The sequence below is a fragment of the Manihot esculenta genome, chromosome 7 (assembly GCF_001659605.2).
Source record: "Manihot esculenta cultivar AM560-2 chromosome 7, M.esculenta_v8, whole genome shotgun sequence".
NCBI classification, from domain to species: Eukaryota; Viridiplantae; Streptophyta; class Magnoliopsida; order Malpighiales; family Euphorbiaceae; genus Manihot; species Manihot esculenta.
Window position 1 is genome coordinate 5,782,044 of NC_035167.2, and position 20,220 is coordinate 5,802,263.

At 36.2% G+C, this 20,220-nt stretch overlaps 4 protein-coding genes across 12 annotated transcripts; 3 read left to right on the forward strand and 1 right to left on the reverse strand.

Annotated features, from left to right (window-relative positions):
• LOC110619668 (ABC transporter I family member 17) lies at nt 1-2,214 on the forward strand. Of its 2 annotated transcripts, none has more exons than XM_021763202.2 (4): nt 1-324; nt 402-737; nt 1,425-1,612; nt 1,755-2,214. In XM_021763202.2, the coding sequence occupies exons 1-4, from the start codon at nt 249-251 to the stop codon at nt 2,007-2,009; spliced, it is 855 nt and encodes a 284-aa protein (XP_021618894.1). In that variant the 5' UTR covers nt 1-248; the 3' UTR covers nt 2,010-2,214. The 2 variants fall into 2 exon arrangements, with proteins under 2 accessions (XP_021618894.1, XP_021618895.1); XM_021763203.2 differs by having other exon boundaries at nt 1,431-1,612.
• Nucleotides 2,215-2,550: 336 nt separating this feature from the next.
• Nucleotides 2,551-5,855, reverse strand: LOC110619667. Of its 2 annotated transcripts, none has more exons than XM_021763201.2 (10): nt 5,605-5,855; nt 5,339-5,403; nt 5,188-5,249; nt 4,143-5,084; nt 3,968-4,043; nt 3,754-3,876; nt 3,542-3,667; nt 3,372-3,461; nt 3,074-3,279; nt 2,551-2,986 (listed from the first exon to the last, which is right to left on the reverse strand). In XM_021763201.2, the coding sequence occupies exons 1-10, from the start codon at nt 5,753-5,755 to the stop codon at nt 2,746-2,748; spliced, it is 2,082 nt and encodes a 693-aa protein (XP_021618893.1). In that variant the 5' UTR covers nt 5,756-5,855; the 3' UTR covers nt 2,551-2,745. The 2 variants fall into 2 exon arrangements, with proteins under 2 accessions (XP_021618893.1, XP_021618891.1); XM_021763199.2 differs by having other exon boundaries at nt 3,074-3,288.
• A 633-nt stretch (nt 5,856-6,488) lies between these two features.
• Nucleotides 6,489-9,936, forward strand: LOC110618809 (squalene monooxygenase SE1). Of its 2 annotated transcripts, XM_021762054.2 has the most exons (8): nt 6,489-7,678; nt 7,786-7,897; nt 7,995-8,169; nt 8,307-8,475; nt 8,595-8,816; nt 8,910-9,185; nt 9,299-9,577; nt 9,669-9,936. In XM_021762054.2, exons 1-8 carry the CDS (start codon nt 7,448-7,450, stop codon nt 9,768-9,770), a joined length of 1,566 nt encoding a protein of 521 aa, XP_021617746.1. In that variant the 5' UTR covers nt 6,489-7,447; the 3' UTR covers nt 9,771-9,936. The 2 variants fall into 2 exon arrangements, with proteins under 2 accessions (XP_021617746.1, XP_043814012.1); XM_043958077.1 differs by having other exon boundaries at nt 8,595-9,185.
• A 6,684-nt stretch (nt 9,937-16,620) lies between these two features.
• On the forward strand, nt 16,621-19,959 carry LOC110619422. Of its 6 annotated transcripts, none has more exons than XM_043958076.1 (3): nt 16,621-16,904; nt 17,271-17,414; nt 18,061-19,959. In XM_043958076.1, exon 3 carries the CDS (start codon nt 18,088-18,090, stop codon nt 19,837-19,839), a length of 1,752 nt encoding a protein of 583 aa, XP_043814011.1. In that variant the 5' UTR covers nt 16,621-16,904; nt 17,271-17,414; nt 18,061-18,087; the 3' UTR covers nt 19,840-19,959. The 6 variants fall into 6 exon arrangements, with proteins under 6 accessions (XP_043814011.1, XP_021618553.1, XP_021618551.1 ...); XM_021762861.2 differs by having other exon boundaries at nt 17,316-17,414; XM_021762859.2 differs by having other exon boundaries at nt 16,623-16,904; nt 17,981-19,959.
• Nucleotides 19,960-20,220: the final 261 nt, after the last annotated feature.

Here is a 20,220-nt window from a genome sequence, read left to right on the forward strand (position 1 = left end):
CAAGAAAGAAAGCAATGCCGTGAGAGTTTAACTCCAGAGAGAATGAAAGTGAAGTTGCAGCAGAAAAGAATTGAATGATCTAAAAAAATCTCTGCAATTTGGAGTGTTGAAAATGATAATGTCTTCATACAAGAGAACTAGAAAATGGAAGAAGAAATCTTGTATCTTGATTCTTGAAGGATCGTCTGGTGACAGGTGCAGGGACGACCAGGGAAGGCTTCTCTGGCTTTTTCTTTCGCAAAATAGCAATGGCCGCTGTTTCCCCTCTGGCCATTGAAATTCCTATGGCTTCCGGTTCAATCTTCCAACCTGAGGCCTCTACGGGTACGCTTCTCATCTTTTCTTGATTTCTTTTTTGGTCCCCATCAAAACTTTGACCGCTGTGATTTTGATTTGGGTAGATGATGATTCTCAAGAACATTTATTGGCTGCGGGAGACATTGAAGCAGGTGGAGATGATGCTCAAACCAAGTTTCGTATACGCAACTTGACCAAGAAATCCGATGCCGGCGTTACTATTCTCGGCGGAGTCAACTTGGACATACCAAAGGGCGTTGTCTTTGGGATCATAGGTCCTAGCGGAAGCGGTAAATCTACGCTCTTGAGGTCGCTGAACCGCCTGTGGGAGCCACCGCCCGGTACTGTGTTTATGGATGACCGAGATATTCGGAACCTCGATGTTGTCAGCCTCCGCCGTAAGGTTGGAATGCTCTTCCAGATTCCGGCTCTATTCGAAGGTTAACTTTTTCCTCCCTTTTTAATCAGCATAGTGTTTTGTTTTCAATGATAAGTTTTTTGTCTTTATTTAATTCTAAATTAACATATTAGGGTTATGTTAATTATATCAGATATTATTTGTTCTGGCTATGGAGTGTTGAAAGACAAAATCTTAGAGAAAATGAAGGAAAATGAGAGAACCAAAAAGAAAGTGAAAAAGAAAATAAAAAAGATGGTTTGATTTAAAGCTACCTATTGATCCACCTGCTTTGATTAATATTTGCAAGTATTATCATTTGGTTTGATTTGATCTGGAAAAGTGAATTTTATAGCAAATGAAGCCTGACCCAAATAGAGCAAAAACAGAATTGAATTGGTTTGAATCAAATTCTGCTCACACCTAGGTTTATTGGAAATTCTCATCTAAGCTAGGTAGTAGATCAGACCATTGATATCGCAAAATTTTTAATTTTAATCAAAGCTTATAGTGAAGTACAATACCTTTGATGCTATGATGCCATGTAGAATAAAACTGAAATACCTTTGATGCTATGATGCCATGTAGAATCCATGAGAGATTTTCAGCGCAAAAACTTCTCTTTGATTCTGTGATTTTTTTTTTTCACATTAATTTATCTTCACTTTGGATGTGCCATACATGACAAAGCATGCTAGTGCCTGTTGAATGTTGGCTTTCATCTCTTTAGGTACAGTCGCAGATAACATTCGATTCGGACCACAATTGAGGGGGAAGAAACTTACTAATCATGAGGTGCATAAGTTGCTTACACTTGCTGATCTTGATTACTCCTTTCATGAGAAGAATGGTAGTGAGTTATCTGTTGGTCAAACTCAAAAGGTTGCACTTGCTAGGACTCTAGCTAATGAACCAGAGGTAAACCCAGTTTGATAATTTTGCAAATTTTTATTCCTTTGCACCATATTATGATACCCATTATGCATTTCTTTTAATTATAGATGTGAACTTTCTGTTGGAATTATGTGTTGTACTTCTAATTACATCCCGCCTTGTAAAGGTTTTGCTACTAGATGAGCCAACGAGTGCCTTGGATCCAATATCAACACAAAATATAGAGGATGCTATTGTGAAACTGAAGAAGAACCAAGGAATGACAATTGTTATGGTTTCTCACAGTATCAAACAGATCCAGAGAATTGCTGATGTAGTTTGCCTCCTTGTAAATGGAGAGGTTGCTGAAATTTTAAAACCTGATGAACTCTCACAAGCCAACCATTCCATGGCACAAAGGTTTCTTCAACTCAGCTCTTGAGAATTTGTCGTTGTATGCTTTCTTCTTATCTTGATGTTTTTGTCTACGTAATTATCTTGTAAACTATTTCCTGGTATTTTAAGTGCTTGTTTGGCATTGTAGTTGAAGGGCCAAATCTGCTTTGAGGAAAAACCAAACATACTTAATGATTTGTTTTTAGAGAATGTAATGATTTTTTGATGCATGTTTGGAAAAATTAAGAATACAGTTGTGTTTTGATAGTTGTCGGTTATTGGTATTCAGATTTATGCATTGTAACCGACTTAAATGACTACTTGTTTTGAGAATGTAACGATATTCTGATGCATGTTTGGGAAAACTAAGAATACAGTTGTGTTTTGATAGTTACCGGTTATTGGCATTCAGATTTGTGCATTGAGCCCTTAAATGTGGCAGCATTAAACAAGAAAAAAAAAATTCCCTAAATCATTTGGAGAACTGGAGTACCTGACCCGGGAGGTTCTCCCTTTAGGTCATCCCCGTCTCTCACATTCTTTGTTGAATAAAATGATTTCTCTTATTGCTAGAAAATGAAGTGTTAATGATAGCAAGCCTCTCTTGTTTATACAATGGAATACAAATCATAGTATGAATACTATAAAAATTGCTACAAAAAAATGGACCTAGGACTTCCTCATGTGGCCTGATAAAAGAATTTGTAGACAACACAGGATTTGCTGTAAAGAAGATATAATTCAATGAATGAATTGAACGACAATGAAGATATGGGTTACACTCAACAGGTAATTTGAACCTTGGTGCAGCTCTTTGGCACGTGGATAGTATGAAAGTTTGGTTCCTTTGGAAGGGTTTTGAACCTTTTCCCCTGTAATGAGGGCCTGGAAGCAGGAGAAATGAGACCTTTGGTCACCAGGGAAGCATCAGCACCACTTTCGGTTGGTGCAGCTTCCTTGGCTTTTAAAATTGTTGGTGAGGTTTCCTTTATTGTGCCTAATTGACCTGTTGTCACAATGGACCTGCAGAGAGTAGGCTCCTTAAATTTAGTACAAAAGGGATTATCAATTCTTCATTGATGAAAACATTTTAAGACAGGGTAAACTCACCCTTGAGTCCTAGCAAGTTGTCTGATGCATGTTGATTTGGTCCTTCTCGAGCTATTTCCCAATTTTAGACTTGAGTTATCGTGGTTATGTTCCTTCTTCGAAGCCACAAGCTTCCTTTGAGAAGAAATTGTATGTCTCTGAGGAGTTGAAGATATTTTTTGTCCCACCTTCTCTTTCGAAATTTTCAAGCTAAATGACTCCTTTTGCTGCACAAGCTAATATTTATCATTTGGAGGCTTTAGCCAATGTCTATTTACCGCATGATTGCTTTCAAGTGTCCATAACGAGAGAGACTTACACACTGATCCCTCTGTGCTCTATTAGTTTCCTTTTGGATGTCTTCACATGAGTCGTGATTTTCCGTTTGCTCAAGGAGCTTTCCATTTTTCTGTAATCATAAACAGCGGATCAGTCCATTGAACCAACAATAAAGGCCAAAGAGCTCGCATTCTGAATGAAAGAACCCACCTTGAGTGTATTTTGATGTTTTTTCTGTGAGTTTCCTCCTGTTACCCTTGGGACTGGTGTGATTTCACCAAGAGGTGCAGGACAGAGTTTCTTTTCCAGATTTGCTTCCTTGAGAATTCCCCTTTCCTATATTAACACAAATTCTACTTAAAAAAAAAGGAAAAAAAAATATTTCAAAAAATAAGAAAAACATTATAATAGAATGCACATACATCAGTTCTTAGCCTGAAAGGCTTTGGATTTGTAGGCTTAGGTTTTTTATGCTTCAGCCCTTGAGCACTGGTGGCAGCAGTTGTGGAGCTTTCTTTATAGTGCTTACTTTTTGCTTCAGTGCGCTGTAGTATTTTATGTGCAGAAAGAAATCAGTAACTGAAATGAATGAAAAGTACTTGAAAGCAGATATGATTATGTATAAAGCTAAGGTACCTTTAGATTGCCCTTGGGTGTCTCATGCTTGCCTTGAATGTCATGTTCTATGTTATTAGTCTTTAGATCCGTTTCTCTGCACCCAGAAAGCTCACCAGTAAATGATGGGAGAAAGCATTAACAATAACCTTAGGAGAATCTGTCAAGAAAGAAGAAAGAGGAATGAGTTTCTAACCTGTTATCATCAGAGGCTGATGCATTCTCCTTATCATCATTTTCCATTACTTCATTATCATTTTCCTTGTCATGAGATGTTGAACTATGCCTTTTATCATCATCTTCTGGGCTCCGCCATTCAGAATTTGACAGGGAGTTGGTATCACTATTGATAGCATCTGATGGAGCTTCAACTTTATTCTCATCCAATGATGGTTTTGAGACTTCTATAGTTAAAGGCTCTTCATTTACATTTCCTTCATCGATCTTAGAAGTAGAGCACACTTCCTCAGAACCATTCTCCCTTTTGTCCTCAATCTCCTTACCACTGAAATCATTTTCATCTTTTTCATGAGGCAGAGAGTTACGAAACACCCCTAAGTTCTTTTCCTTATTATTTTTCTTCACACATTTAGAAGATTTGGCTTCCACACCCTTGTGATTTTGAGAACGTAACCCATCAAAGACTCTGCTCTTAACCTCTCTTCCTCTCAATTGTTTTTTAGCAGCATCAGGAGGCAACAGCCGAGGATATCCCAACACTTGCTTTTTTGCGCTAGTGATCTCAAGTTTCTTCATCCCAGCACACAATTTCCTTACGGGTGAATTCAATTCTAACGAACTCTTTATTCTCACCGACTTCATAGGTGAATGAAATACCAAAGTCTTGGCTACTACTCTATTCTTTGGTACTGCAACAGCTGTTGTTTTCGTGTTTCTAACGCTCCGAAATGCATCTGGATTTGATAGCTTCTTTTTCGTCCTCTGAGTAGTCAAAGCCTTGGCTACAGAAGAAGACTGCTTTGTCTTTGCATTTGGTGTTGCACTTTGCTTAGAAAGGGGCTTCACTTTCACTTTAGGATCAACTATCCTTTTAGATATTGAAGAAATCAGGGCCATTCTTGATACTCTAGACCTCGAATGTTTTGCAGGAACTGTCCGCGGACATTTGAGTTGGGTACTATTGCATAGGAACAAGTAAATGACATTTAGTGTATGCTTAGCTACAGCTATAAGAGAATAAACAACTGTGTTGTAGATACTGAAAGGCTTTGTAAACTCACCCTGAATCCTTTCTATACAGTGCTTTTCGAAGCCGTACATTGGGACTTCTTGCAGCCATAACCTGCAGGGTTCAGTAGCTTAATACTCAATTCTTATGATCTTCCATAGAAACCAATATTGAGAACAGATATATATAGAAATTGTAACTACCCGAAGAACAAAATTTCTGTAGATTGCTTCGGAGTCCATTTCTTCTTCATGCTTCTGGTCACAGCCTGGGAGTCGCAATGAATGGAAGCATGGAAATCGAGAAATTAGAATTCAAAGAACTGTGAACATATCAAGTTGGAGCCTAATTTTCTCAATTGTAGTTGAATCTAACCACAATTAAAACATACACTCTTCCTTGACGATATTCAACAACCCAAACAGAGCATATCGCAACTTTAATCTAAAAGAGGAAATATTTAACTCACCAAAACGCGAGCAGAACCAGTAGCGATCATCGCCGGGGTGGTAGGGATCTGGTGCGGTGAGGTCGACGAACTTCGGAGCCTCGATCTTCTCGTAGAACTCATCTCCATTCTCTTCTTCCCCGATGATATGCAGAGAATCAGATTCGTCCATTGCGTAGAGAGAGGGAGAGAGAGAGAGAGAAGGTGCTTAGAGGAGGAGCGTGTAGAAGGTAAGATGGGATTGAAGTTTGGTAATGGCGAGACACCGAAGAGATTTTAAAATTTGGCCTCACTGTAAGTAGCCGTTAAGAAAGGCAACATTCGGACAAGATGGTCATAGTGACTGATCTCAGGGTATTTTCGTAATTCTAATGTTCAGGCAGGGGTGGATTTTAATTCGGGTCCAACAGACATTTTAGATTCTTGTATTGGGCTAAGCCCCGCCTTTATATTTACTTTAACTAAGGCTCCGAACCTCAGCCTCTTGATGAAAATAATAATACTTTTTTCCTTTTATAATTTTTGTCCTTTTTTTATTATTTTAAAAATTATATTTATTTGTTATATTATAATAATATATAAATTAATTATTATAATTTATTTTGTTTTTTAAATTTTTTTTAATATATAATAAAATATAATATATTTAAAATAATTATAATAAAAAATAATAAAAAATTATTTTTTAATATATGTTAAAAAAGAAAGTGAGTGAAAAAAATTATAAGAGGAAGAGAGTAATAATAATAAAATTAATTATAATTTATATTTTAATTTAAATATTTTATTATTGATAATAAAAATTTAAAATGTTCATTTGAATTAAAATATAAATACATAAAATAAATAAGTAAATAAATTTATTATTCTTATATATAAAATTTATTTTTTACTTTTGCCAGTTATCATTTTCCTGACTTTTCCCGGTTCCCGCAATTTTCTTAGCAACCAAACAAAAATTTACCAACTCGTTTACCAATATCAAACGGTTTTTCAAATGATTCAAAGTCGATATCAAACTCTATAACCTCAAAATAAAACAAAACTGTGAGATTAGAAGCTTCAAACTGCTACAATTGCTAAGTATTGCAGGCCATTTTTCCGGTAGGCACTGCCGCCATATGTGGACATCATTGATTGCTGGTGACTCTTAGAATCAAAATGTTCGAAAATTCATTCTAACACTCTGATTAGATCCCTATGAATCAAACACAAAATGTCTATTCTGAGTTTCCTCTCCTCTCCTGCTTCCTCCTTTTCACCTATGGAGTAATCAATCACATCAAAACCCTAAACTTGTCAACTGTGTTACGGATGAGAAATTCGACTATTGCGAACCTTAATGGTGTTTTTGTTCAAATTCAGAGTAACATTGAGGCAGGTTCTTTTTTTTTTTTTCCTTCTCTTTCTGTTCTTCTTAAAATTATGTATGCCTAGAAGGGAGAGATACAGTGTTTGATTCATGGACTAGAGAAAGAAAAGGGAATTGCAAAAGATAGAAATTTTCTTTACAACAAGTTTGGGTTCAATAGATCACACAAGAAAATGTCAAAGAAATACTCTTGAAGGTGAATAGGCCTTGCTTTACCCATTTTACAGTTTCAAGTCAATTGTCTTGACAACATTTTTGACCTCACTTGGGAAACTTTTATGTATGTATCTGTCCACATCCCACTTTACAAAATTTACTTCATCCATTTGATTATTTTAGTCATGCAGTAGGAGACCTATTCTCAAGCTATTCTTTGAACAACTAAACTATATAAATGAATGAAAAGATCAGTTTCCAACACAAGTTGCAAATTCACCACCTCCAAAACAGGGAAAAAAGTGTCCCATCTCTTCTGCAATATTAGTTTTGGAAATGGAATCTGAATATGTAATAGGAGGAATCATGGCTTTTCTGTTGGGGTTCATATTTTTTTATAAATCAGCAGGAAGGAGAAAAATTGCCATTTCAAGGGAAGTTGTGAAATGTGAAACGTTGAAGTCTTCTGAAAATGGAGTAAAGCAGGCAGAGAAACCTGCATATTCAGATATAATTATTGTTGGAGCTGGTGTGGCTGGTTCTGCTCTTGCTTATACTCTTGGCAAGGTGACTCTCTCTTTCCATATTAGTTGGTCCATCTGTGTATCTTGCTTACACTTTAATCTGTGGGAGGATAAATTATTTAAACAATTGTTTCCTTCTTTCAATTGCAGGATGGAAGAAGAGTACATGTAATTGAAAGAGACTTGACTGAGCCTGATAGAATTGTTGGAGAACTCCTACAACCAGGTGGCTACCTCAAACTAATGGAGTTGGGCCTTCAAGGTAAACAAGAAATCAGCTACAAACTCATTTATAATACAACCTTGAAAATTTTATTGCTGCATACCAAAGTTCTTAGCCTACATACATGTGAATGTAGATTGTGTGGAAGATATTGATGCTCAACAAGTATTTGGATATGCTCTGTACAAAGGTGGGAGAAGTACTAAACTTTCCTATCCCTTGGAAGGACTTGATTCAAATGTGTGTGGAAGAAGCTTTCATAATGGACGTTTCATTCAAAGGATGCGGGAAAAAGCTGCCTCTCTACCTAAGTAATTTTCCTTTTCATTCACATACCATCTAAGAATAATTGCTCTGTTTAGTGGTCCAACCTGTACATATGGAAGGCCATTTCCTCTTTCCTTCAATAGCTAATGCAAAATCTATTTGCTTTTTTTTTCCTTTACAGTGTAAGATTGGAAGAAGGAACTGTCACATCCTTACTTGAAGTAAAGGGAACAATCAAGGGTGTGCAATACAAGACAAGGACTGGTCAAGAACTTACAGCTTGTGCACCACTCACAATAGTTTGTGATGGTTGTTTTTCAAACTTGCGACGTTCTCTTTGCAACCCCAAGGTCGAGATTATGCTCCATTCCATGAGCATATTTATAATTTATTTTATGTTTGTTGCATTGAACATCATAGGTTCCTTTCAAAAATTCTAATGTTTAGTCTTACCTGGTTATGCATGCAGGTTGATATTCCCTCCTGTTTTGTTGCTTTGATATTAGAGAATTGTGAGCTTCCATATCCAAATCATGGGCATGTCATTTTGGCAGACCCTTCACCAATCCTGTTTTATCGAATCAGTAGCTTAGAAATTCGTTGTTTGGTTGACATTCCTGCTTGCCATCAAATGCCTTCTATTTCAAATGGTGAAATGACCAACTATTTAAAATCCAAGGTGGCTCCCCAGGTATTCAAAGTTTCTTTAATTACTGGGCTAATATATTATTTTCTTTTTTCGATTTCTGATTCCAAAGACTTAACAATTTTTTGCATGTTTCAGATTCCACCTGAACTATTTGACGCCTTCATTTCTGCGATTAACAAAGGAAACATAAGAACAATGCCTAATAGAAGCATGCCTGCAGCTCCTCATCCCACTCCAGGTGCTCTTCTCTTAGGCGATGCGTTCAATATGAGGCATCCTTTAACTGGAGGGGGAATGACTGTGGCACTCTCCGATATAGTTGTCCTAAGAAATCTTCTCAGACCTCTATGTGATTTTAGTGATGCCAAAGCCCTTTGTGAATATCTTAAATCGTTTTACACTCTTCGCAAGGTAACCCAACTTTTGGTTTTTATGGTCTTTGGAAAGATTGTGAACAGCTAATCTTCATTCTAACAAAGAGAGTAAATTCGTACTAACCGCATGAATGCATTTCTTTTCTCCAGCCAGTGGCATCTACAATAAATACATTAGCAGGAGCCTTATACAAGGTATTTAGTACATCTCATGATCCAGCACAGAAAGAAATGCGTGAAGCATGTTTTGACTATTTAAGCCTTGGAGGTGTATTTTCGAATGGGCCAATAGCTTTACTATCAGGTCTTAACCCTCGCCCATTAAACTTGGTCATACATTTTTTTGCTGTGGCTATTTATGGAGTTGGCCGCTTGATATTTCCATTGCCATCGGCTAAGCGCATGTGGATGGGTGCTAGAATGATCTCAGTATGTATAACTAATCACAGTAGTTTTTGCTGAAACATAATCAGTATTATATTTTTGTTTGCTTGACATGTTTTTTTTTCCCTTCCAACAGGTTGCATTAGGGATAATATTTCCAATAATAAGGGATGAAGGAGCTCAGCAGATGTTCTTCCCCAGAACCATACCAGCATTTTGCAGATCTCTTGTTGTTTGAATGCAAGAAACAGAAGGAGCAATAGTAATGAAACTTGGCAGCTTTGCACTTCTTTTATTAAGTGAATGAACTAACAATTTTTGGGTTAGTTTTAAAGTAGGGTTAATTGCTTAAATTTTATAATTTTTTGTAATTTTATTATATATTTTAAAAATAATTAATTTAAGTCTATATTTTAAATTTTTTAAAACTTACACCTAATTATTAAAATCTTTTATTAATACATCAACAAAAATATCACTATCACTGGTACGATATTTCATATTATCTTAATATAATACAAAATAATTATAAAAAAATCTTTTACTTTATAAGCTTTTTATAATTTTAACTCTATATTTTAGAAGTAGCTAATTTTATTTTGTGTTTTTGAAATTTTCATCCGACCGTTAAAAAAATATTAATTAGAGAAAGGATAATTGTTGGACCTTTGTTAGCTAGCTATAAAAGAAAAGCTTACAGCCAAAAGCAAAGTTCCTCATATTTGCCTGCGAATGAAGAGCATTTTGTTTCACCCTTCACCAGATAATTCCATTCAGATCAAACATAAAAATTTATATAAAAATTATTTAAATTAATCCATTTTATTTTTAAATATTGGCTAAAAAAGTCAAGAAATTCAAAATTTTATTCCGACTTTATCCAATTTTAAAAATCAAATTGAAAAACATGTATATTATTTTGAAAGATTTATTATTTAGTTTATAAGTGTTATCATTATTAATAAGTCAGTCTCTATATTTTTAAAAATTTATTAAAACATCCTTATTTTTTATTTGCATTAACGAAATAATTTTTTTATTATTTTTTTCATTAAAAATAAATAAAGGATAAGAGAGAAAATTTTTAAAATTCAATTTTAACTTCAAATAAAACCCCTTATTTAATTCTTAGATATTATTATTATCAATAAGTCAGTTTTTATATTTTTAAAAATTTATTAAAATATTTTTATTTTTTTTTATATTTATTAAAATATTTTTATCATTTATTTTCGTTAACGAAATAATTTATTTTTCTTCTCGACAAAAACAAGAAATAGAAGATGCCGATGGTGATAATGAAAGAGAAAAAGAAAAAACAAAAAGAAAGAGAAGAAGAAAATGATAAAAAAAAGGAAAAAAAAGTTACCTCCTTAAAAAAAAAAATAAATAAAGAAAAAAAATTAAAAAAAAAGAAAAAGTTGAAGAAGAGTCAACGAAAGAGCAAAAGGAGAAAAACAAAAGAATTGAATAATTTAATTTTTTATTATATTTTTAATGATAAAAATAAATAAAAATTTATTTTATTAATAAAAAAAATTTTAATAAATTTTTAAAAATATAAAAACTGACTTATTAATCATGATAATATTTAAAAATTACACTATAAAGTTTTTCATTATTTTCTCATAAAATCTTGAAAATATCCCTAATTTTACCATGAATAAATTTCTTTTACAAGAAAAAAGTCCATGTCTCATGTAGAAAAAACAAAAAATGCACACATAAATTTATATTTAATATGGAAAATTAAATGAAAGAGAGTAAAGTAATAAGCCTATTCGAAAATAGACCTCCAATTCCAAAGCTCAAATAGTCAAAAACATCAATTCATTACCTTCAATCAATTAATGCAATAAACAACTTTGCACAAAGGCCTTACCCAATTCATTTATGGCAGATGTCAATTGGCTATAATTACTATTTTCCACACACTTCTTCATGAAAGCAACAAGGCTCAGCATCCTCGTGGAGAAGATAAGTGCTTTGAGAAAGATGGTTCTATTAGCTTCTTTTTTCCATAGAATAATAATAATAATAAAAAAAAAGCAATGCATTACATTCTTGCAAGATGATTATCTGTCTGATGATCTCCAGACTTTTGATAATTGGGATAAGATCGAATCTAAATAAATATAGATTTAAAATTCATCAAATCATCTTTAAACAGATCGATTCAATACCAAAAATTCTAGTTCAAATACATGGAGCAAGTTAGATCAATTATAAGTGGATAAGATCGGATCTAAACAAATATAGATTTAAAATTCATCAAACCATCTTTAAACAGATCGATTCAATACCGGAAATTCTAGTTCAAATACATAAAGCAAGTTAGATCAATTATAAGTAGGAATCCAACGAGAGATAATTCGGCTCAGTAATATGATGTGAGGGAAAATAGCTGGTCCGGTCATTTTGCAACTCTATTCGTATATGCATTGGGAGAATTAAATAGTCACATGACGTGTCATATGTAGGGCTGAGCAGAATTCGGTTCAAACCGAAAAAATCGACCGAACCGAACCGATTTGAAAATTTGGTTCGGTTTTTTATACATTTCGGTTCGGTTCGGTTTTAAATTTCAGAAATTCCGGTTATTTCGGTTCGGTTCGGTTTTGATCAGAAAAAAACCGAAAAAACTGAACCGAACCGATTAGGGATAATAATATATTTTTTCAATAATATAGAGAAATTAAATTATATTAAAATTAAAATATTTTAATTAAATTTTAAAATACTAAAAATAAAGAGTAAAAAATTAAAAAAAATATTAAAAATCGAAACCGATCAAACCGAACCGAACCAGACCGGTTCGGTTCGATTCGGTTTCTGACCAAAATCGGTTCGGTTCGGTTTTCATAAAAACTAAAATTTTAGTTTTCGGTTTATTCGGTTCGGTTCGGTTTTGAACCGAACCGACCGAATGCTCACCCCTAGTCATATGTACGGATCTGAGTGACAAAAATAGATGTCGAAAGACGATTAGACGTTATTAACAAATAAAATTAGACCATCATATATATGGATCTGAATGACAAAAACAGATGCCGAAAAACGATTAGACGTTACTAGCAGAAAAAAAAAATAAAATGAAAGAAATGTCTCTAGCCAAACTTACACCCAACCTGTAATACCCGGCTAGACCCCGGTATCGGAATTCCTACGTTCCGGCGGATTTTCCGTTGGAAGTCGGGATTCGAGGATGTCGGAGCTTGCCCTAAGGGTATAAGAAAGGTTTTTAAGATGTTTTTAAAGTGTTTTTATCATGTTTGCATGTTTTTTAGTTAAGCAAATTGAGTTTTGACATGAAAAGGCCAAGGGGACAAGCCAGGTTCGGCCGCCGAAGGTGAAGTTCGGCCGCCGAAAGTTGCATGGTTTCGCATGCACGTTAGGCCGCCGAAGGAAGAGTCGGTTGGCCACTACAAAAGCCCCTTTGCCCGAGACTTGAGTGGTAAACACTCTGTTTTTGGGTCAAAGGTGGGTTCAAGCTCTCCTTGGTGTGATTTCTCATGTTTTCCTCAAATCTTGCATGTTTTAACTTGATTTGAGCTTTGTTTTAGAGTTTTGAGCAAAAGGAAGCAAAGTTGAGCACTTGGAGCTTTTGATTGAGTTTTCCCCCATCTCCAAGCTTGGATCATCAATCCTCTAGTTCTTCAAGAGGTAAGCATGGATCCTCACCTCCCCTTATGTTTAAAGCAAGTTTTAAGAAGTTTTGGAGAGTTTTATGGCATGTTTTGGGGTATAAGCATGAGTTTGAGCATATGTTGAGCATATGCGTGTTGTTGTTTTTGGGGCTTGAGCTAGGTTTTAGGCCTCTATATGCATGAGATATGTTATAGGTTAGTTGAGAAGTGTTGGTATGCATGTTATGGGTGTTTGATAGGATTTTGGAGGCTGAGAGCATGAGTTGTGCTGGATTCTGCCTTTCTGGAGAATCCAGGTTCGGCCGCCGAAGCAAGGTTCGGCCGCCGAAGCAAGGTTCGGCCGCCGAACCCCTTGTGGAGGCAGTTTCGGCTGCCAAACCTTGCCCCCGAAAGCTAGGCTTTCGGGTAAGAAAGGGACTTTCGGCCGCCGAAAGAGGGAGTTCGGCCGCCGAAAGTGCATGAGTTTCGTCTCTGGAGGGGGGTTTCGGCCGCCGAACCAGCCGCCGAAAGTGCCCTGTCCAGCTTTCTTTTGCCCATTTTTCCATGCATGCCTATGATGTTTTAGAGGGGTTTTGGGGAGATATTAAGAGTTATGTTTAAGTAAGTTTGGTCCTCATTTGAGTCCACCTGTGTAGGTGCGGACCCGAGAGACCAAGGAGGCCCACAGAGTTAGAGTTACAGAGACTGCTCAGTAGTGGACAGAGGTGAGTGGAACAGAACTTTGTTTTAAAGTTACGGAATGTTTTAGCATGATTCATGCATCATTATGCCATGTGTATGTAGGATGCTTTGCATTGCATTAGTATTCACCAAGTTGATGCATTGCATTATTACTTGTATATGTGGATTGGACCGAGGCGACTCCAATAGCCCATAGTCTGTCATTATTGTATGTCCTGTGTGAGCTCCTTTGGGGCCGGGCATTTTACTTGGATAAGTCCTGTGAGAGCCCTTCTTGGGTCGGGCACCATGAGTAGAGTAGTGAAAGTCCTGTGTGAGCTCCTTTGGGGGCCGGGCACTGACAGAGGGAGTTCTGGGGTCATGTCCAATCTGAGCTGTGAAATGTTTGTGCAGTGACGCATTTCATTATAGCATATTTTAAATGTTTTTATGGTTTCCGCTCACTGGGCTCTAGTAGCTCATCCCTCTCCCTAACCCCATTTTTCAGGGCCTCAGAGAAGAGAAAGAGAAAGAGAAAGCAAGGGTAAAAGTATATGTAATAGCATAGAGTAATGGACATGATGTACAGTACATAGTTTATGTAATGTATAGAAATGATGTAATAGCAAGTTATGTACTGAGTTATAGAATTGTGCTTGGCCCAAGTGTATGTTTATCCCTTTGCACATGATCATTTTATGATTGAGATAATGTTGTTATGATGCGCTAGGCTTGGTGCATGGTAGTCTTTCTATCTCTGTAGTTACTGTATGGTACCATAGCAGGTATCACTCTTCGAGTGCATACAGACAGAGCATGCATAGTCCAGGCTTAGTTGATGAGAAAAGTTTCAAGAAAAGAACAGTTAGAAAAGCAAAGAAAGAAAAAAAAAATAATATAGAGAGAGTACGTGACAGTTTTACGTTTAGCTGTGATCATGTATGGGATTTATCAGGTACACAGAGTTGACAGTAGGCTTACTACGGGTCCCGGCGGCCTTAAACCGATCTGGATCCTAGTGCCGGTGATGGTCCGGTAAGCGGGCTGTTACACAACCCCAACGATAACCTTATATTCTAAATTTTAAAATATTATCGCAATATATAATAATTTTTTTAAATTAATAATAAATTGTAATTATTTTTTAAAAAATTTTAACTTAATGTAAAATAAAATTTTAATACAAATAATTTAAATGTTAAAAAATTTTTCCTATCATGAAAGTTAACTATAATTTAAATGTTAAGAGATTTTTTATTATTTGAATTTAAATAAAATATTAATATAATTAAATAATTAAATTAAATATTTTTAAATAATAATTAAATTATAATTAATAAAATATAGTAAGAATAATTTAAGAAGTCTCAATATTCTCTTTTTTCACTCTTATAATATAGATTATAGAATATATTCTATAAAAATAAAATTAAAGATTTATTGAAAAGTAAATATTTATTTTTTATAAATAAACAAGGTTTGGTGTTTTATTTTTCTTTTAATTTTAATAAATTTTTCAAAAGATTTTATAAGGATTAAATAGTAAATGTCACTTAAAATTTACTATGACATGCTATGACGAAAATACCCCCATACCAGAGCTGAAGCAATGGTAGCACCATTAGGGCTGTGCAATCGGTCGGTTCGGTTCCGAACCGAACCGAACCGATTAAACCGAAAACCGATTTGTTAAAATTTATAAAACCGAAAAAACCGATTATGAAGGTATAACCGAACCGAATCGAACCGATAAAAATCGGTTCGGTTCGGTTCGGTTCGGTTCAAACCGAAATCTGTATTTTTTTTAATTTTTTATTTTTAATTTCAACAAAATAATTTAATAAATATTCTATTAATCTCTGGATCTAATACCTCAAACTCCACTTCTATCGCCGCCTGCAACTCCTCTAGCTTACTCACCTCCTCATCCAACGCTGCCACCGTAGCAGCATCAGACGCCGACGCAGAAACCTTCTCCTCGAGCTTAAATCCAGCAGCGGACGTCCCGCCGGAAGCCGAAGAAGCAGGTAATGGGTCCCTCTGGTCGATGATGGTACCAGCAGCAGTGGACCCACTTAAAGCATATGAAATTCTTAGTTCCCTTCCCACATTGAATACCCAACAACTCAACTCTGTTTCGATGTTGTGAGTTACTGTGCAATGCATGGCTGTGTCTGTGTGAATTGAAGGTCAAACTCAAACCCACTACCTTCGCCTTTCACCATTCTACCTACGACACCTCCCATGTGTTATTCCTCTTTCTTCCATTGAATAATAATATTCTTCACAAGAATCTAGACAACCCACTTTCCCCCCTCCGTAGATTTGTGTCTCAGATTTCGATTTTACTTTGGTTGATAATATTTAAAATTCCTCTTGTCATCTGAGTCTCTTCTCGCGTGTGAGCCGTTTCGACGGTGTAGACGAAGAGCTGGATGTCGAGAGCCAAACTCTTCTTCACCGTCTTCATCCTCGTCACCGTCTTCCTCCTCGTCGTCGTCATCGTCGTCTCCGCCTTCACCATCGTCATCTTCATCGTCATCCTCGTCGTCGTCAGCCGACTGAACCGGTTCGTAGTCTTCGTCGTCCTCATCTTTCGGGAGAATAGGGGTGGGGGAATCGGGAGATCGGAGAATGTGGAAAATGGGATGGAGGGGAGGGGTTCGGCGAAAGGTATGGAGGGGGTTGGGTTGCTGGCCTGCTGGGTTGGGTTGGGTTGGGTTTGGTTTTTCGGTTTGATCGATTATTTAACATGTTTAAACCGAACCGAACCGAAAACCGAATAATTTTAAATCTACTAACCGAACCAAACCGATTTTTCCAACTAACCGAACCGATAAACCGAATTTAATCGGTTCGGTTCGGTTTTTCGGTTTAGACCGAGAATTGCTCAGCCCTAACTGCACCATCATACTGTGACATAATCAACCCTAATCTTTAGTCCAAATTCCGTAACTGTTCGCAGATATACATCCGTTCTCTCTCTCTCTCTCTCTCCCCCTGAGCTCTGTTTCTAATTCTATCCCCAGAGCTTCTGCTTGCAGACCTCTGTTCTCGAATCAAAGGTCAGTAAATCTTTTGCAAAGCAATCTCACACCCATGGATGCATATCGTATATGGCTTCATAATTTCTTTTGAAAAAAAAATTCTTCCCTTTTCACTGGACTCTTGTTATGTAGCTCTGATCTTCTGCATCTAAGGGAAAATTTAGAGGATGGTTTTTTATAATTCCCTTTTCTGTTTAATTTTTCTAGTTTTTTCTTGTCATTTTAGTTCTGAGTTTGTTTTGTAAATATGTTCAAATTCATCTTTTTGCCATTTTGTTTTGGCAATTGATTACAAATATAGCCTCTATCTGGAATTTTGCCTTTGCTTACCTTTCTTCACCAGCTTGAAATGAAATGAGTATTCTTTTCTTTTTCTTTTGGAAGGATTTAAAATTGAGCTCTAACATGCAAAAGCATGGCAATTTGCAGCTGCGTGGGCTGGAGGATCATAATTGGGTAATGGCCGTTTAATCTCTAAGAGCAACATAGGCTGCTTCTTTTTTTAACATTTTAACACAAAGCCAAATGGTAAGTGTCTTTCTTTTTCTTTTTTTTTTTCTTTTTTTTTTTTCTAAAAAAGGGTTCATCCTACTTTCCTGAGTACTAGAAATTAGAAAAAAATGTGTAAATATTCTTGATTTATTGAATTGTTAATAGTAAACGTTGGCAATAAAAATGCCATCTTTGAATTAGTAGTTATTGTACCGTTGACTTTATGATAAATTCTTCTTTAAGGAAATGATGTTTTGATTCATGCTTAGTACACTAGGTCCTGGGAAGTCTTCTAATACCATCCATAAAAATTTCAAATTTTCTAGTTTATCAGCTTTTTTTTTCCCTTTGAGGTAGAAAGAGGGGGCATGGCAGTCTTCTTGGTTATGCACTGAACTAATGAAGTTCTGTTTATAGAAGTACTTTGCATTGTAGTCGTTTTGCATATATACAGTCAACTTAAGCTGATAATCAGTTGAGTAGATTGATTCTTTTATGAATGAATACTGTGCATCCTATGAAAGAATTGAAACATGATTTTGTGGCATATTTCTGGCCTTATCCAGATGGTTGCTGAAGCAAGCTTATGTTGGAATGTTCAGGCAATCTTGAATATATTCTTCAATGGTGGTGTTGGCGCAAATTTTTGTGGGGTTAAATGACTGATCAGTTAATCAAACAGGTGGACTTCTGCTTTTGATTTGTTTCCATGGAGGACCACACTTTTGTTGTTGGTCAGGAGTTCCCTGATGTCAAAGCTTTCCGGAATGCAATCAAAGAAGCTGCAATTGCACAACACTTTGAACTTCGTATTATAAAAAGTGACCTGATTCGATACTTTGCAAAGTGTGCCTCAGAAGGTTGTCCATGGCGCATTCGTGCTGTTAAACTTCCTAATGCTCCAACCTTCACAATAAGAAGCCTTGAAGGGACTCATACTTGCGGGAGAAATGCACAAAATGGTCACCATCAAGCTTCTGTGGATTGGATTGTGAGCTTTATAGAGGAACGATTACGAAATAATATCAATTATAAACCAAAGGATATATTACATGACATTCATAAGCAATATGGAATCACCATCCCTTACAAGCAGGCATGGCGTGCTAAGGAACGGGGACTTGCAGCAATTTATGGCTCTTCTGAAGAAGGATACTGCCTGCTTCCTTCATACTGTGAACAAATAAAAAGAGCTAATCCTGGAAGTATTGCAGAGGTGTTCACTACTGGTGCTGACAATCGGTTCCAAAGGCTTTTTGTTTCTTTCTATGCATCCTTATATGGATTCTTGAATGGGTGTGTGCCCATCATTGGGCTTGGTGGAATTCAACTTAAGAGCAAGTATCTTGGTACCTTACTTGTAGCCTCATCTTTTGATGCTGATGGTGGATTCTTCCCGCTTGCATTTGGTGTTGTTGATGTAGAGAATGATGAGAGCTGGATGTGGTTCTTGTCCGAGTTACAGAAAGCATTAGAGATGAACACTGAGAATATGCCTAAGCTTGCATTTTTATCTGATGGACCAAAAGGCATTGTAGATGCAGTAAAAAGAAAATTCCCAAATTCTTCCTGTGCATTTTGTATGCGGCATTTGAGTGAAAGCATTGGCAAAGAGTTCAAAAACTCAAGACTTGTCCATCTTTTGTGGAAAGCTGCTTGTGCTACCACTACCATTGGTTTCAAAGAAAAAATGGCTGAAATTTCAGAAGTTTCATCTGCAGCTGCTAAGTGGTTGCAACAATTTCCTCCTTCTCACTGGTCCTTAGTGTATTATGAAGGAACACGGTATGGTCATTTGTCTTCAAATATTGAGGAATTTAATATGTGGATTCTTGAAGCCCGAGAGTTGCCTATAATCCAGGTCATTGAGCGGATTCACTGTAAACTAATGTCTGAGTTTGAGGACCGGCGACTGAAGAGTAGTTCCTGGTTTTCAGTGCTGGCTCCATCTGCCGAGAAACACATGGTTGAAGCTATCAATCGAGCATCAATGTATCAAGTCCTTCGATCAGATGAAGTTGAATTTGAAGTTATATCAGCAGAGCGCTCGGACATTGTGAATATTGGGACACGCTCTTGTTCCTGCCGAGATTGGCAGCTTCATGGGATGCCATGTGCACACGCAGTTGCAGCACTAATTTCATGTAGAAAAGATGTATATGCCTTTACAGAGAAATGCTTTACAGTTGCCAGTTACCGGGAAGCTTATGCAGAAGAGATACGCCCCATCCCTGAAAAAATGAGAAAGATCGGTGATGCTCCAATGGATGATGATGATGATTCTCAAGTTGTTCGGCCTCCAAAGATTCGTCGTCCGCCCGGACGTCCAGAAAAGAAACGAATATGCGTAGAGGACCTTAATCGTGAGAAACATACTGTGCATTGTAGTAAATGTAACCAGACTGGTCATTATAAGACAACTTGCAAGTCGGAGATTATGAAAGGCATTGAACAGTTTTAGGTGTAACTTTGTAACTTAATCATCTGATCAACTAGTTCTTGTAATCCTGAGTAGAATAGTATTGAAGGTATACCTGTTTTTCATGTATGTAAAATTGGAAATATGTCCATTGTAGTTGAAGTTTATGTGTAACTGATATGTTTAGCTTAGATTAATATGACAGGGAAGCTATGGAGTTTGACCCTCTACTTTTTACAGGAAAACATTCATTAGATTTGGTTAAGTGCAATCGATTACTATTTCATCCCAAATGGAGAAGCAATCATATGGAGCTTGACTTGATTAACAGCAAAAATTAGTTACCAAGCCACCACCATGTTTCATTCCCTGTTCCTGGTGTAAACAAACAAAGCAGACCTTAGCTTTACAAAACTAAGTTTG